A 17,591-nucleotide genomic window follows, 5' to 3' on the forward strand; every position below is an offset into this window, starting at 1 on the left:
GCCGTCTCCATTTCTAATCCTGGGGGACTTCACTGGACGTCACCCCCTCTGGAGAAGTGCTGTTATTGATAGGAGGGGTCATTCTGTAGAGCGTATTCTCTCTGATTACAATCTTTCTCTTTTCAATACTGGTTCTTCCACTTATTTTCACGCACCTAGTCAGTCCTTTACTGCTATTGATCTCTCAGTTTGCTCCCCTTCATTATTTTCCCATTTTTCACGGAGGGTTCACACTAATCCACTAGGCAGTGATCATTTTCCTATACTTTTCAGAGAAACTGGCCATGGTCAATGCCACCCTACTCGCGCTACCCGGTGGCAGACTGGTCCACTTTCACTGCTCTCACAGAACTTGATCCTGCCATTGTTAGTCAGCCATCAATAGACAACTGTGTGGCAGTGGCAACTGACTGTATTATACAAGCAGCTGCTCAGTGTATTCCTAAAACCTTGACACGTTTTCCACAATATCCTCGTCCGTGGTGGAATCCTTCTTGCCACTTGGCACGGAAGGCTCAAAAACGGGCCTTGGATACTTTCCGTAGATATCCCACACTTTCGAACCGCATTGCTTTCTAACGGGCCCGTGCACATGCTAGGTGGGTAAGACGTCACAGCCAGAAGGAATCTTGGATTAAGTTCACAACTAGCGTATCTTCTACCATCAGTTCCAAGGTCATAGGGGACAGGATTCGAAAGGTCAGTGGGCACTACAATTCTGTCCCCCTCTCCATCTTACTCTCTCTGTCCAAGAGGTAGCTGATGTCTGGAGCATTGCCGATACTCTAGGTGAAAGCTTTTGCCAGGTATCTAGCACTTCTGCTTGTTCCTCCACCTTCTTGGCCGTCAAGACTCAGGCAGAGCGTTCACCTCTTTCCTTTCGAACTGACTGTCTTTTTTACTATAATTGTCCCTTTACACTGGTGGAACTGAAAATAGCCCTTCATCGCTCAGGCAGTACATCTGTTGGACCTGATGATGCACACTATGACATGCTGCGCTATCTCTTTCTTGCTTCTCTTGATATTCTTCTAATTGTTTTTAACCAGATCTGGCAGGAGAATGTTTTTCCTGATGCCTGGTGCCAGCCTATTATCTTACCTTTCTCTAAACCTGGGAAAGATCCCAAGATTCCTTCACACTACCGTTCAATTGCTTTGACAAGCTGTCTCTGTAACACCTTAGAGAGAATGCTTAATGCCCGTCTTGTTTGGTTACTGGAATCAAACAACCTCCTCACCCACCCAGTGTGGGTTCTGATGACAGCACTCCACCACGGACCACCTAATTCGACTTGAAACATCAATCAGAGATTCCAACTTTGTGTGGGTTTGACACTTTCCCATTCTTTTGTATAGGAACTTGGGGTCCCTCAGGGCTGTGTTTTGAGTGTCACACTTTTCAGTATGAAGATAAATGCCATCACTGAACAACTTCCTCTCACTGTTGCAAACAGGCTCTATGTTGATGACTTTCACATCTCGTGTCAGTCGTCGAACATGAGATATATTGAGCGGCAACTACAAACTGCCCCCAATCATGTACTGAAGTGGACCACAGCAAACGGCTTTAATATTTCTTTCTCTAAAACTGTTTGCATGCAGGTTTGCCGCCAACAGGGTATCTACCCTGATCCTAAACTCTGTATCAGTGAAATTTCGCTGCCAGTGGTCCCTGAGACCAAGTTCTTATCTTTGACTCTAAGCTGACCTTTACACCACACTTAAAGCAGCTACTGGTAAAATGCATAAAAGCACTGAATACCCTCCATGTCCTCTGTACTGCCAGTTGGGGAGCAGATCGATGTTCTATGTTAAAGATATATTGTGTTCTTATTCGTTCAAAACTCGACTATGAATCAATGGTCTATGGCTCTGCCAGACCCTCGGCCTTAAAGATGCTGGACCCCATTCATCATCAAGGACTTTGACTCTGCACTGGGACTTTTTGCACCTCCCCAGTTCAAAACTTATACGTGGAATTACACAAACCTTCTCTGCACCTTCACTGTTTGCAACTGTCTTTACTGTATTCTTCAAACTTCGTTCCTTACCAAAGCATCCCACTTGGGGATGTGTTTTCTTTCCTCAGTAGGCCTTACTTTTTCAAAACATACAATCTGCCATTGCTCCTTATGGCCTTTGCATCCAGGCGTAATTGGAAGAATTGGGTTTGTCCTTGGAAAACATTGCACAATCCACTGGTCAGCCCATTCCCCCATGGCTTATTACAGCCCCCAAATGTGACCTTTCTTTAAGTCATCTAAAAAAGGCAGATACTCCTGATTGGAAGTACCGTCTTTTATTTACTGAACATCTTTCAAACAACCTTTCTATTCCAATTTATACAGATGGTTCAAAATCAGGTGACTCTGTGGGCTCTGCCATGGTTTATTGTGGTTCGGTGGTTGCGAGCAGAATCCCCTCTACAGCTTCTGTGTTCACTGCTGAACTGTATGCCATATCTCTTGAAGCTGAGCAGTACTCCGACTGCACTATTTATACTGACTCCCTTAGTTTTCTGTTGGCCTTGGAATCACTTCACGTTGGCTCACACCCTGTTTTCGCTGATATTCAAAACCGACTGGCCCATTTCTCATTAACATCTACTTCTATCCAGTTTTTCTGGTTACCAGGTCATGTTGGTATTTGAGGAAATGCGCTTGCAGACATGGCAGCTAAATCTATTTGCTCTGGCACTATCACCACTGTGCCTTTTCCGTACATGGACTATGGTCCTGTATTCAAGGCTCGGCTCTGTGCCAGCTGGCAGTCCACTTGGAGTGAGCAACGTAACAACAAGCTTTTTCAAATAAAACTCTATATTAGGCTTTGACCGTCTAGCTTCTGTAAGGTTTGGAAGGAGGAAGTTGTTCTGACTAGACTACGCATTGGTCACAGTTTTTTAACTCATCATTTTCTTTTATCTGGAACTGCTGCACCAGTGTGTAGTTTGTGTAACACTCAAATCACTGTAAGCCACATTTTACTTTCCTGCCATTGTTACAATTCTCAACGATGGCACTATTTTAAACATGTTGTGTCCCAGAGTTTGTCTGTAACATTAGACAGTGTTATTGGTGATGGTGACACTGTCCACCTTGATAAAGTTTTTAGTTTTTTAATGGCCATTAATCTTTTTAACCTCATTTAAGTGTTTGATATTTATTCATTACACCTTTTTAATTGTGGTTTCCTTTTCAGTGTCTCTATCTCTAGTTCAGTTTGTAAAATGGCCAGAACATTAAGTAACTCTACATCAGGACTGGAAAGGCCAACTTCAGGTGACTGACGCTGCTGTTTGAACTACCCATTAGTCATCCTGGCGAGTTGTTATTACACTTTTGCTGCATGTCTTTTAACACTTTTCTTACTTTACCTTTTGGTACTGGCCATAATGACACATAACCCAGAACCAGGACTGGAAAGACCAACTTCAGATGGCTAACAGTAGTTCTTGTACTTACCTGTTAATCTATTCCTGGTGGGTTATGATAATTACCATTCTGCTACAGGAAGCCCTTTACAACTTTGTAGACTGGATGTCAACATTGGTTTTATGCCATTTTCTATTTTTAATTGCTGTTTTGTTTATACCTTTGTTTCCTTCTACAAATTTTACTACATTTACTTTGCTTTTACCTTTTTACCAGACATTTGGCTAATCATTATTAAGATTTTGCTGTATGTCTTTTAACACTTTACTTATTTTACCTTTTGATAATGGCTGTTATGACAACATAACCCAGAACCAGGACTGGAAAGGCCAACTTCAGGTGACTGACGGTGGTTCTTGTACTTACCTGTTAAGTCTTCCTGGTGGGTTACGATCATTACCATTTTGCTAGAGAAGGTCCTTTACAACTTCTCTTACTCTGCTTTCTCTCTTTAGACTAGGTGTCAACATTAGTTTTATGCTTTTCCTGTTTTTCAATGATGTTTTGTTTTACCTTCATTTCCTTTTATGTATTTTACTACATTTGATTTATTTTTACCTTTTTACTGGACGTTTGGTGCAGATAGCCTAGCTGCTTTGTGCCATAAAACACTAAATCAATCAATCAATAAAACATTAATAGAACAGTGTGTATTAGTGCTACATTTTACATTGTTTGTTCTTGCATAGGTAGTGTGATGCCACAGACAATTGATGGCTTTTGGGATGGGTATGTAACAGCCTTTTAAAATTCAAAATATTCATACACTCAAATCATAAACGTGTTCAAATCAGGGCTAAGATTTTATAAGACATAAATATCCCTTACATCTAATTGCCTTAAAAAAACAAAGCAATAATGATCCAACACTGAAAACCAGGACCATCCAGACAGAGATCTGCAACAAGTCAAGTTACAACTGTGGTCAGCAATCATGTTTTCCAGTAGGTGAGAATCCATGAATGCATGATTAGTAGCAAACACTGTCCCTTTGCCACATGCAACAGCACTCAACAATGAAGAAGGATCACCATCTGTAAAAGAAGGCACAAGCTGCTACCACAACATATCCATTAAGTTGATGTATCTCTCAAGAAAATGAAGAATATAATGGATTTCATGCTATTGCATATGAAGACATGTTTGTCATGTTACCAGGTGCAATGCCTGTGGCTGATTGTGATAGAACTGCTAAAGTAGGCACTGTGAAATCACCATTCTTGTACACAAGAAGTATTATGGAAAAAAGTCATGGAGGCTAGCTTTTTTTAATTTTTTTTTTAAACCATTAGACAAAAAATGAAGCTACTATTAAAAATTAGCAATCATATTTTTAAGTTTTTATGTGCAGGTGTTAATTGTAAATCTTAAACTTTTGTCTGATTTTATATGGATGTAAGTTATGCTTGCTAAATTACCTCTCATTGCACCTAGTATTTCTTTGAAAGTGAAATTAAATTCTCTTTCAAAACTGTGACACATCATATGTTTTTCATTCAAAGTTTTATTTTAAAGTTGAAAGTAAATAACCATGAAATATTAAGTTGATGTTTAAAGAGAAATCTCGTGCTGTTATTAACAATCATGTGATTGTTTTCATTTCTTACAAAAATATTGAAAGAAATCTATATGTAGTTTAAGACATTAATGAATATTATTATAAACACTTAGATTATGTATTTGTAAGTGAATTAACTTGTGTGAAAGGAGTGTGTGTGGCTATTTTATTTGAAATACAAATAACAAAATATATTTTAAAAAGTAGTAATCATTAGTGCTAACATTGTTTACATGAGATGATGAAGTACAAGACTGATTCATTCAGATGAGCTGTAAATGCACTTTAACTGTAAGGGAACTATTTGTTAAGGTATTTTTATATACTGTGGACATATTTGTGAGATTTATAATACAGAATATTGATAAAGATTGTATACATATTATATAGAAGTAAAATATGTTTTTGAGAATAATAGATTAAACTTTTTTAATCATTTTCAATTTATTTTTAGACACTTATACCACTCCAGAAAACTGATAAAAAGATTTATATCCAACCTGCTGAAGATGATGATGCTGGTATGTATGGATTATCATTTTTAGGCTTTTTCCTGAAATAATTTTCTGCAGCAAAAGTATTCATAAATAATATATATATACCTATACCATGTTTCTGAAATATGTATGAAGTTGCTTTTGAACAAAGGTAAACCTAAGTTATCCTTCCCAAGGGAAAAATTGTTCCATTGATTTTAAAAATTACAGAAACTGAACTTGTTGTTCCCCCAAACTTTTTAACATTTCCAAATTGAAATTTATTTATTAAAAACAATTTTACTTATTATTCTACTGTTATGCATAAAAGTTTAAAAAAAATAACTCAGAGTTTCATTTTGGACTGACATCAACAGGTTCCGAATGAAAATATTAGTGTTTGTTAATTTTCTGAATGCAATACAACACTTTTAGCTCCTTTGGTAAAATGTTTTGGACTTTGCAATTTCAATATCAGTGTAGGTTTATAAATTTTAACTAGTCACCATTTCTCAGTATCAGGTTGTCATAGTGTCCTGTAATTCCACATATCTCAGTTTGTGAAATCATAAACTAACAGTTAAAAATGTAACAAAAGCTCATTTTCCACTCTTTTCAACTGGATAATTGATGTGGCTTCCAGCTCAGCAGATGCACTTAGAGACTGTAACAAAATGATAAAAGCTTAGTTTGGTAATATATTACTGGAAGAAAATTTACTGTGGCTTTATATAAGAAATAAAACACAGAACCTTGATGTATATATATTTTTTTAATTTTCAGGGAATTATTACAAAAATGTATTAAATTTGTGGCTAGATGACTTTCCTGAGGATCTGGTAAAAAAAAAGTATTTAATAAATACACTTGTAGTTTTGAACCTCTTGATTCATTGATTTGCTTAGATGTAGAATCTAAGCTAAACAGTTATCATCCTGTTAAAAGATTCTGTTTTTGTCTTCAATAGCTAGTGATGAATTTTCGGTGAAACATGTGGCTGCAGCTCGATATTTGAGAAATCATCGTTTAATTAATGACATATTTGGAGATACAGTTGTTCCAGATGTTCGATCAGTTGTCACAACAGCTCGAATGAGCGTTTTGAAACGACAAGTTCAGTCATTAACTATGCATCAGGTACATGTTATTTAAGTTGTTTTTTTTTGTAAAGTAAATGTCTATTGGATATATTTTTATATTTTTGAGTAAAGTACTCCATCTGCTTCTAAAGTCTATCAAACAAAGCTTTTATCTCTGTATGTTTGTGATGTTGACATACATGGTAGGTTTGACAGACAGACATACTAGACATATTAAATGTCTGAAACATTGACTGGAGAGTTGAACTGGTGTTACAACAAAAAAAAATGTTTTTGGCTAACATTTCAGCTGGTACTCTTCTTTTGAATAATGTAGCAGAGACAGTTATGTGTATACTGCATACTTTTGAAATAGACTACTGGTTGAAATAATTAACAAAAAAGTTATGTCTAAAGATTAAGTTTTTGTTTTAAACTTACCAACATGGGTCAAAGGCCATGTCACAGCATTTGTTGGCTCACATTCATGCTTTTATTGAACTACTATTTTATGATTATATGTCCATAAGTTTGGTATCAAATTGTATATTGTAATTCAAAGTTATTATTATACATCAGTTAATTTCTTAATTTAAAAGTAAATATTAAAAAACAAATTCTAAATAACAATTTTTGTGTATCATCTGTTTTTTTGTGATGTCCAAATACAAAGCTTATGGTTTTTTATGAATTAGATACTCAAATTAATGCTAGAATGTAAAATCAGAACTTTCTATCCCTTGTATTTTTCAAGATACTCATATATTTATTGAATCAACCAAGGTAACCTCATCCACATCTTCAATGTTTGAAAATATCTGCTTGTGTTTGCTTTGTTCAGTGATGTGTGTATAACCATTCAACAGCTCAGAATGTTCTCCATAGTATTTGTGCAGTGAACTCTTTCTTTTCATGCTAGATTACAAGTAGTAAAAAAAGTCATTAGTGAGTAGTGATATTTCATTTTGTTTTAGACCCAAATAAAGCTTAGTTACTAAGCCTTATTAATTACAGTGGAAGTTTGTAGTATTTATATGGTCATTTATGATTTTTGGTTATTTCAAAATGTAAATATAACACCTAAAAAAAATTATTGTTTCACATCCTTCACTTGTGAATTATTTACTGTTCTGTGTTCTAAGAAAAATAAGTTTATGAACTTATTTATAAATAGTAATAACATATATACATATATATATGTAATGTATCATAACTGAAATTTGATTGTATTTTACAAAGTACTAGTCCACTGAAATGCAGCCAAGACAGGTCACTTTGTAAAGGCCAATTTTATATTGTCAGATGTAGTAACATGAGTGCATGCAAGCTACGTCATTGCAACTTCTGTAATGTAGTAAGGCACTGCTGAAAGGTTAATAAAATAAAAATAATATATATAAACATATAATGTTATAAGATTAAGCTATTTAGACTAAACATCTGTGTTTTCATGTTATAATGTGTAGTAATTCTATAATGAAAAAGGCATAATCTGTACTTTCTAATTTTTATATGGTGGTTGCAAGGTTGGTCAAATCAACTGAACCTTTACAGAGATTTGTAAGTGAAAATAACATAAAACATAAGTATTTTACAAGAAACATTTGATAATTATTTTGGCATTATAAATATTTTGCATGTGAAATTGGAAAATATTTCTGATTTACAAAAGTATTTTTTATCTTAAAATTGAAATACTTTGCATGTTGGATAGTCAACTTACAAAAATAAAAAAGGTATGAGAAAAACACACACACACACACACAGTTCTATGGAAAAATGTTAGGACATAGCCAGAAATTAGGTTTTAGACTATTTTCAAAGAACAATGGAATTTAAATTATGGATGAAATGTCATAATGTTTTAATCTTCCTATATAGTACAACAGAAACTCAGCAGAAGTGTTTGATTTCAGCAAGCAATTAAAATTTTGTGTCCCCCTTTTGCTTTAATAATTGTAAACAGTCTTTCAGGTATTGTTGCAACATGTTTAATTAAAGTATGCTTTTGGATTTTACACAAGATATCTCTAATACACTTCCATAAAGTTTTTTTGAAAGTAACTTTCAATTTGTGAAGTTTTTGATCTGTCAAATCCCAGATCTGTTCAACTGATTTGAGATCGGGGTTCTGTGGGGGCCATTATGTCATTTAAATTACTCCAGCAGCTTCCTTCTTAGGTAAGTAATTCCTTCAGGGGTTGAAAGAGTGTTTGGGATCATTATCTTGTTGATAGTAGAATCCTTTACCAATAATATGCAAGCCACTGGGTGTACCATGATGGATTAGTATCTGATGGTTCTTGCACTGGCCCATTATTCCATCTATTTTGCAAATATCTCCTGTTGTCTTAGCAGAAAAACACCCCAAATCATCACACTGCCTCTTTCATGCTTCATGGTGGGTGCTATGCATTAAAGTAAGTATCTTTCACCTTTCTTATGCTGGATGTAGGACCTATACTTTAAACCAGATATTTTAGACTCATCTCTCCATAACACCCTTTTCCAATCATAAAAACTCCAGTTTTTGTGCTTTTTAGCAATTTTAGTCTCTTGAGAATACTTGGAGAGTGAAGTAACTCTTTTCAACTGCTACACGACCAAGTATTTAATGGTACCTGCACTGGTCTATTATTCAATATAATTTGCAAATATCTCCTACTGCCTCAAGACAAAAGTACTCCAAAATTATCACACTGCTTTCCACATGCTTCATCATTGGTTTTATGCATTGAAAAGTACATCTTTCGCCTTTTTTCAATGGATGTACAATCTATACTTTGAACCAAATATTTCATACTTGGATTAATTTTTTATAGAACCCTTTTCTAATTATCAACAGCCACATTTTTATACTTTTTAACAAATTTTAGTCTTTTGTTAACACTTAGAGACTGAAGTAAAAGTTATGTTCTTGATATGTCTTCTCTTGTTTGGTGCATGGTTGTTTATCTCTTGCTTGAGATCAGTGGCAGTTTTTCCTCTGTCCTGAAGATTTTGTAAATGAAGATACTTTACATCAGTGTCATTAAGTTTAGATGTTCTGCCTTTTTTCTTTCTCTATTTTCAAATTTGCCTGTCCCGATCACATGCTCTAGAGTGTACTTTATTGCACTTTGGGAGCATTTCGAATCAGAAGTAATATGTTGAAGAATCCAACTAGCATCACGTAAAACTTTTATTTGAAAGTTCTACTCTTCTGTCAATTCTCTATGCTTTTGGGGTTGTGACATTGACAACAAATCCTAATATATAGTATTTAATACTGTTTTATTCAAGATTTATTTGTGGAGTGCTATTAAATTCATTTTATCTGGTACCATAGATAGTTTCTTCTTATATTTATAAAACATTGCATGGAATACCATGAGAGTTATTTGAGACCCTAAATGTGGTCAGTATGTTCGTTCAAGCAGAATTCTTATGACACAACCTTTGTATAAGTATTATTGGAATTTTAAAAAATGACAAGTATTGTAACTCTGGCCTTTATTCAGTTATCAGTATGGATTAATGAAGCATTACCATACTGTTGAAATTTACATTCTGTAGTGGCATGGAAGTATTAGCCCTAAAGAAGGGAAAGAGTGACAAACTTTTCTGTCCTAACACTTTTGCACATTGCTGTGTGTGTGTGTGTATATATATGTCTGTATATATTCTAGTTTTGATCTTCGTGATGGAAGTTTGATTTTAGACTTGAGCAATTACTGTCTTTTTCTCTCTCAAAAAATACTATTAGGAAAAACCAGTGAATAGAACTTCTACATAACTTTTACCCTGTGATTGAACATATTGAAATCACTAGTTATGAACTCCTGATAATTCATTCTTCTGAAATTATAAATGGACTTAGTAATTTTAATGATGATGAAATTGTAAATTACAAACACCTAGAAATTAAATATGATTTTGTTACTTTTGTGAATTAATTGTAATAAAAGCCTTGAGACTTATTTTTATATTACTCTTTGGGTTTGTAATCTAACAAATTCTTCAGTTTTGTTTGTGTGTGATATTTTCTCTAATTGTGATAACATTTTTAATTGTTAAACAAGTTTCTTAAACTAAATAATTTGTGTTGTTTAAAGAAAAACTTTATTTTTATTTTATTATTTCCAAAATATCCATTTGGCTTTTATCCAGTGAACTAGTTTAAAATGTAAAATGGCCATGTGATTTTATAAAGCACAAGAAATGAAGGAGTAATTCATTTGAGGTATTATGACCTGCATATGATTTCTGTTTGCTTGAAAGGGAAACTCCAGGCTTGATGCAGCAGAAGTTAAGGATATTAAATAGGTGCTAAAATTTAGGTGCAAGGCATTGGAAATAGTCTAACAAAATTTCACAACTAAGCATTAATATTTTTCTTTATATAATGGCAAACTTTGGAGGTTGCCATTTTTGTATCTTCCACTGTACCATGGCATACAAATGTAGAGAATGATATGCTCTTTTAATTGGCTTAATGGGACACACCATCTCTATTTGGTTGAGTCCTTTACCATGTGATGTTAAATACTGTAAGTAGTAGCAGACAAAATCTTTGAAAAGTATATGCCAAAATGTGTAAAATTTTAAATAGGTTATGGTTCAGAGATATTTGGAAGTGATGTGGAATTCTATGGGGCTTCTTTTATGTTTGATATTTGCAATTATAGCAGCTTATTATAAAAATATAAAACAAGCAGATATAACTATATTTCAGCAAATTTTTGGTGAAATACTTTCAGTTGAACATGATGAACATCGATTTTATATGCAAAACGGCTCGTTTGGGTCAGAAAGCTGACCACATACAGAAATAAAGGTAACGCTATAGTCATAATGTAGTTACCTCAAAACCGACTCACGCACACCAGCAATATATGGCATCCCCAAACCTCATAAACCAGATTGTCCATTACGACCAATAATGTCCACATATGAATCGTTTAATTATAATCTTGGTAAATACATAGCATGGGCATTCTCCAAATATGTAACATCAGCCAGCTCATTCATCAAAGACTCTTTTAATTTCAACATACAGAAGTTATATCCGAGACCCTAACCCAACTATAGAAATTCCCAGTAACCAGTTAGCAATTGAAACACAAGCAATTAACACAGCATTACATCCACCACTATAATGTAGTACAAGAACTACACACATTCAAAACAATCCACCAAAAATCACCCATACTGGACAATAAAAGGTAATAGACATTAGAGTACAATAATTGGATTTACTTATTGTTCAAAGTATGCATTATTGTATGGCTGCATTTTATCTTACAGAAATAAATTAGCCATTATAAATTATACAGGTGGTTTATTAACTTTAATGTTAAGCTCATACTTTCTCAGCCTCTTGCACACACCCTCTTGCTCTGTGAAAGTATTGGGTAACTCATCTTCTTACCTTATAAAAAAACCACATTTAGAGAGTTTTCATTCTCACCGTGAATTTATTTTCATTATTCAGCTTTGTATTTTAGTTTGCTTTTATGGTCTTTTGACACATACATGTACCTCAAATTAAAAAAAATGGATCCCTATACCAGTAGACTCACATGTTTGAGTTTTTCTCTTGAATGTTTAGTCAAGTGTAAATGCCAGTTGTTTCAGAAGCTATCATTAGGATTCTTCATTTTAGTTTTTTCTCTTTACTCACCTGTTAACTTATTTGATCTGACTTGCTTTCTTAATTAGACTTAAGAAAAAGTGATTAATTGTAGTCAAATTCAGTTTTTCATTCTGTTGCTTGAATAGGTATTTTATTGGTGGCACACAGCTAAAAGGCATCCAATTCAAGTATAAGTAAGGTAATATTGTACAATTTAAATAGTCTTTCTATAATATCTTCTAGAAAAGGCTGATACTTTTCAAGCATCAAACTTCCCACTTCACCTTTGAAAGAGAACAACTGGAGTCCAGGGGAAAGGAAAACATATATTTTAGATTATTCTTATTTATAATACATCTTTAAAACATATGACTAACTTTATTTTATTAATTCTATGGTGAAAATAAAAAACTCCAAAATGCATTAAGTTTTAGTTTCAGAAAAGAATTGTGCTGCCATTTTGCCTCATGCATCAAAATATCAGTTTTGTTTCTGAACTTGCATGCAGAAGAATGTAGTGGGTAAATTATTAAAGTTTAAATGTCATGAGACATAGCACAATTCAGTGTGTTGTCTTACCCATGTAAAATGTGACAAAATTGTCCAACATTATTTTGGTTTATAGCTGTTATTACATAATTATGTTTCTTAACCAACACACACAATTTAAGTAGACACAATACTTCCACATACAGTAAAGTTATTTCAAATGCTGTGTTCCCCTTTAAGTATATCTGGATAGTAAAAGTAAATTACACTTGAAAATATGGTTTTACAGAAAAAGCTGGAAACAGAATTACAACAAATTGAAGAAAAATTTGAAGCCAAACGAAAAAGGTTTTTGGAAGCCAGTGAAACATTTCAAGAAGAGCTTAAAAAGGTATTCATTTCATTTCTGAATGTTGTTATTGCTGTTCAGTTTTGGTGAACTCATGCAATTAAGGTGTATTAATGGTCAAGACATCAACTTGTTTGATTGTAGATTAGCTTTATTTGGAAGTCCTTTGAAAAATGTACATTAATTTTTTATACATTTTTAAAATGAGTAATTGTGGTATATTTTGTATTAGTATTTTCAGACTATTAATTTCTATAGATTGAAAGGAAAATTGAAACACATTTTTTATATAAGGAAGTGTTATTTTATGGTTGATCAGCATATTTTTTATTTTATAGTTTTGATGGGAAGTTAACTTTTTCCAGATGGGTTAGGTGAAGGCCATGTCATGTTTGTGGACTAGCATTCAAATGTATAGTGAACTTCTGTTCTATGAATTTATGCCAGTTTGTTTGGTATCAAATTGTATATTGTAATTTAGTTTATAGTATTATAAATTATTCAATTTGATAATTTCAAAGAAAATATAAAAAAAAAACTTAAACAATTATTTTTGTATGTGATATGGTATGCTGAATGATTCATATTCGATTTTGTGATATCAAAATACTAAGTCTATAGTTTTTTATGAATTAGGAATTAAATTTCTAAAATTATCAAACTAAAATATAAAGTAAGAACTTCCTGTTCTTTCTATTTGTTGAGATATTGGTCAGGTACTAAATCAAACACAGTTGGTACCACTCACCATTCTTCATTTTTGGAAATGGCCCCTTATATGCACTTTTATGTGTGACATATGAATAATTGATAAAAAAAATTTAGAATGTTTTCCCATTGGCTTTCTCAGCCATTTTCTTGTGTTAGAATGTCATCTGATTCTTTTGAAACAAAATTTCAAGGAGGTAGTTTGTGTCTTTAGTCTGCTTGAAATTTAACCTTTTTTAGACCAAAATACAGCTTAGTTATTAAACTTGATAAATTATAATGGAATTTTGGGATATTGACAAAGTGATTTATGATTTATTTGTTAATTGAATGTATATATAAAACCTTACAAAATTAATTGGTTTTACATCATTCACTTCTAAAACTTCTTAAGGCTTTCATCAATCCACGAGAAACTACGATTGAGTCCAAAGGTCATAACAAAAGAGAGATAATTGTTTGCTTTACTTCTTTATTTAATGTTTTGTATTTTGAGAAAAATAAATTAAAGAACTGGTTGGTAAATAGTAATAATCTATATACGTATATAATATATAATAATTGAAATATAACTATTTTGTAAAATACTAATCCATCAAAACACTGTCAAGACAGGTTACTTTGCAAAGACTAAAGGTCAGTTTTATATTATTGGGTGTGGTAACATGAGTGTACTTGTGCAACATCATTGTATAGACTAAACATGTTTGTTATAATTTATAGTCATTCTAGTAAGAGAAAAGGGTAATTTAGATTTATTTTGATTTTTTTCAGTGGTTACAAGGTTGGTCAAATTGATAGATGTCATACAGTTGGGGTGTAGAAAATAACAGATAAAATATGAAGTTTTACTGAAAACAGATATTTGAAATGTATTTAAGAGGTTTTTAGAGATTGTGGAAATGAGATTTGGGATATGAAGAATAATTTTTTAATGATGACATGAAAATCACTTTGCATTCAGACTAATAATGAAACAGACTTGGTATTTTGACAAACAAATCTTTAGTAAAAGCACTTCACTAGAAAATCTGATTTTTAGAATACAAAAGACTTAGAATTCTTACTTAAAATGATAGTGTGTATTTTGTAAAAATACACATACAACATCAAAATTTATAATATAAATGCTCATAGTGTGCAAATATGTATACAAACTTGTGTATTTTATACTGATTCCTTTGTGAAATGGTTATATTAAACCCTTTTGCTTTTGTGTAGTTATACATATTACTCCTATTGCCATTGGTATCCTTTACTGTACATAAAACAATGTTTTAGGCTCTTACTTTCCAAAATTTATTCAACTAATTTTTTTTTTTACTAATTAATATATCACGAAACCTTAACTAATATCCAATAATTTAATAACATATGTTATTAGTTCTTATTCTAAAAGAAAAAAAAAACTCCTGAATTTCTCATTGTATGAGCACATTTTCTCTGGATATTTTCCATATTTTATCTACCACCCCTCCAAAAAGTACAAAATTAAATTTAAATTACTCCTAAGGTCATCATTATTCATACAAACTATAATTTTTATAGCATTCAATTTTGTTTGGTTGCAGAGCTATTAAATAGAAAATCAGACCACTCCTGCCACACACTGTCACATTGTCTCTTTCAGAATTTAAATTTAAATATATATTATCTCTAACCAATAGAAAATTCAGGTTTACATCTATCAAGTGATGTATAACATGTTCTGAAAAGATAATCCTCGATTTCACTTGAGTAAAAGCAACATTTCAGTGAGAAACTTAATGACTAGCTTGTTTAAATTTGTAACAGCTTTTGTTGCATAGTTAGAAAGCCAGAAGAATTTTCAGAGTTAGGGGAAATTGTCTATTTTTTGCATGCTACTTGTCTGTGTTCTTTGGTATATTATTTGGTGGACAGATCTTTATTTTAGTTTATTAAGAATTCTTCATTAAAAATATAATTTCTTTTATGTGAAAAACATATGTTAACTGAAAGATATACTCACTATTTTGAAAGCTAGAAGTGTTAAATCGATAAATGATTTAAAGGTTATGTGGTCTGTGATATTGACTAAAACTGCTGAGAGAGTTATAATGTATAAAAGTGTGTCTTGCTATCCAAAATGCTAAATGAAAGTTTAGAACAGTAGACAGAATTCACAATTTGAGATTGTATCATTCATTACCGTAACCTTATGGTGATAACATATTTGTTTCTTATGCTATTTCATTCAGCGCTGCTATAAAGGTGTTGATAGCTCAACCTACCAGAAAATGGTAGAAAAAATGCATGAGCAAATGAAAAGAGAAATGGTAACATCTCAGGAACAGCAGCAACCTTCAAAGTCAGATGAACGTGAACAACCAGACCAGCAGGAAATGGAAGTTTCTCAGTCATCTATAGATTCCACTAGTGATACTCAATCAGAAAAGGCACAGAAAGATCTAGATGTTAAGCAAATTGACAGGAAAATAATGATGGAACCTTCATCTGAAAATGAAGATATTACAATTGGGCAGGTGTGATAATTCTATTATTTTAAACTGAAATGTTGCAGTTACATCTGTGGTAGAAACTGTTCAACATTATCATTATTTTCAGAATCTTTTCATCATTTGTGAACAAAATGCTTTTCTTTTTGTGGTGGTCTTTCTTGTGTGTGTGTGTATATATATATCTTGTTAGGGACACACCTCCTGCACTATAACTCAAAAACAGTTACATTATTAATTGTTAATTTGAATTATTTGGATAGCTTGCTGTGTTCAAGGTTATTTATAATTTAATAAACTAGTATGTGAATATCTCCTTGAAAGATCTAGAAACTAGTATAATGGTGATTGTTAATTAAAGTTTCATTTCCATATTTTTAACAATTTTTTTAAGTTAAAAGAAATAAAACTCAAACCAAAAATGACAGTATTTTCAGAGGTTGAATTTTATGTTTGGTTTTGTAACAGTATTTTCAAATGGTTGTTATAATTTTCATATCAGTTCTGTTGATTTCAAAGTTAAGCCACTAACAGTTGTGCTTGAAATTGTGATAGTAAATGGGTGTTTACTGACTTATAAGTTGGAATTATTTCACATATATTTTAAAAAACACAAACTTGGATTTTAGATGCTTTACTAACCCAGCAGTTATATTCAAGTTCTTACAAAGTGTGAATTGATCCTAAAAGAGATTTTGGCTTTTCACTAAAATTATCTTAATTCAAACATTCTACTTGAATAAAACTTGGCCTTTAATTTTTAAGCATTTCCAGACCACTATGAATGTGTTTTGTTTTTTTTGTTTCTTAATAGTTCTCTCTTCATATAAATAAAATTATGTTTATGCAAATTGCGTTCTTTTGGATGCAGTTCTGCAATAAAAATGTTTATATAAAACGTACTAAATATGCGAAAAAATGTTTTAACAGTAACAATAAACTTTATAATTGTGTGTCAACACAAACTTCTCTGTACTGAAAACTGTAAAAAGAATTATTTCAGAGAGGGATTTTATTCACGAGAAAAAGGAAAATTAATCAAATATAATTTTAGAAAAAAATAATGAAATGCTGAAGTGTAAAGAAATTTTATTGTCTTTAAAGTAAATAAAACTGTCCTCAGTTTTTGGAGAAAATTGGTTTCCTTCCTAAATGGCAGGTAAAAAAGAAGGAACACATGAAAGGAAAGTTAATTATATCATTTATCTGTAGAGCAATGTAGAAGAAGTACTTATGTTACTTATCTGTATGAAGTAACATATGAAATTTAATTTTGTTACATATCTGCCCTTTTTTTAAAAAAGTTCTAAAATAATTTCCAGTTTGTTTAGCAGTTTTTTTTTAATCATAAGTGTGTCCTAGACAAACTGTCAATTTATTATATAGGCTAACCTGGTATCATTCA

The 17,591-nt window shown here is 32.3% G+C and overlaps 1 protein-coding gene across 4 annotated transcripts in view; it reads left to right on the forward strand.

Annotated features, from left to right (window-relative positions):
• The window catches only part of Bap111 (Brahma associated protein 111kD), a 68,314-nt gene that overhangs the window by 34,844 nt on the left and 15,879 nt on the right, over window positions 1-17,591 (forward strand). For all 4 annotated transcript variants that reach the window (XM_076479077.1, XM_076479075.1, XM_076479073.1 and 1 more), the window contains exons 9-12: window positions 5,449-5,515; window positions 6,438-6,607; window positions 12,942-13,043; window positions 15,929-16,213. In XM_076479077.1, coding sequence (XP_076335192.1) covers window positions 5,449-5,515; window positions 6,438-6,607; window positions 12,942-13,043; window positions 15,929-16,213 — 624 coding nt within the window. The remainder of the gene's footprint in view (window positions 1-5,448; window positions 5,516-6,437; window positions 6,608-12,941; window positions 13,044-15,928; window positions 16,214-17,591) is intronic.

The sequence above is a fragment of the Tachypleus tridentatus genome, chromosome 13, assembly GCF_004210375.1.
Source record: "Tachypleus tridentatus isolate NWPU-2018 chromosome 13, ASM421037v1, whole genome shotgun sequence".
In the NCBI taxonomy this organism is placed as follows: Eukaryota; Metazoa; Arthropoda; class Merostomata; order Xiphosura; family Limulidae; genus Tachypleus; species Tachypleus tridentatus.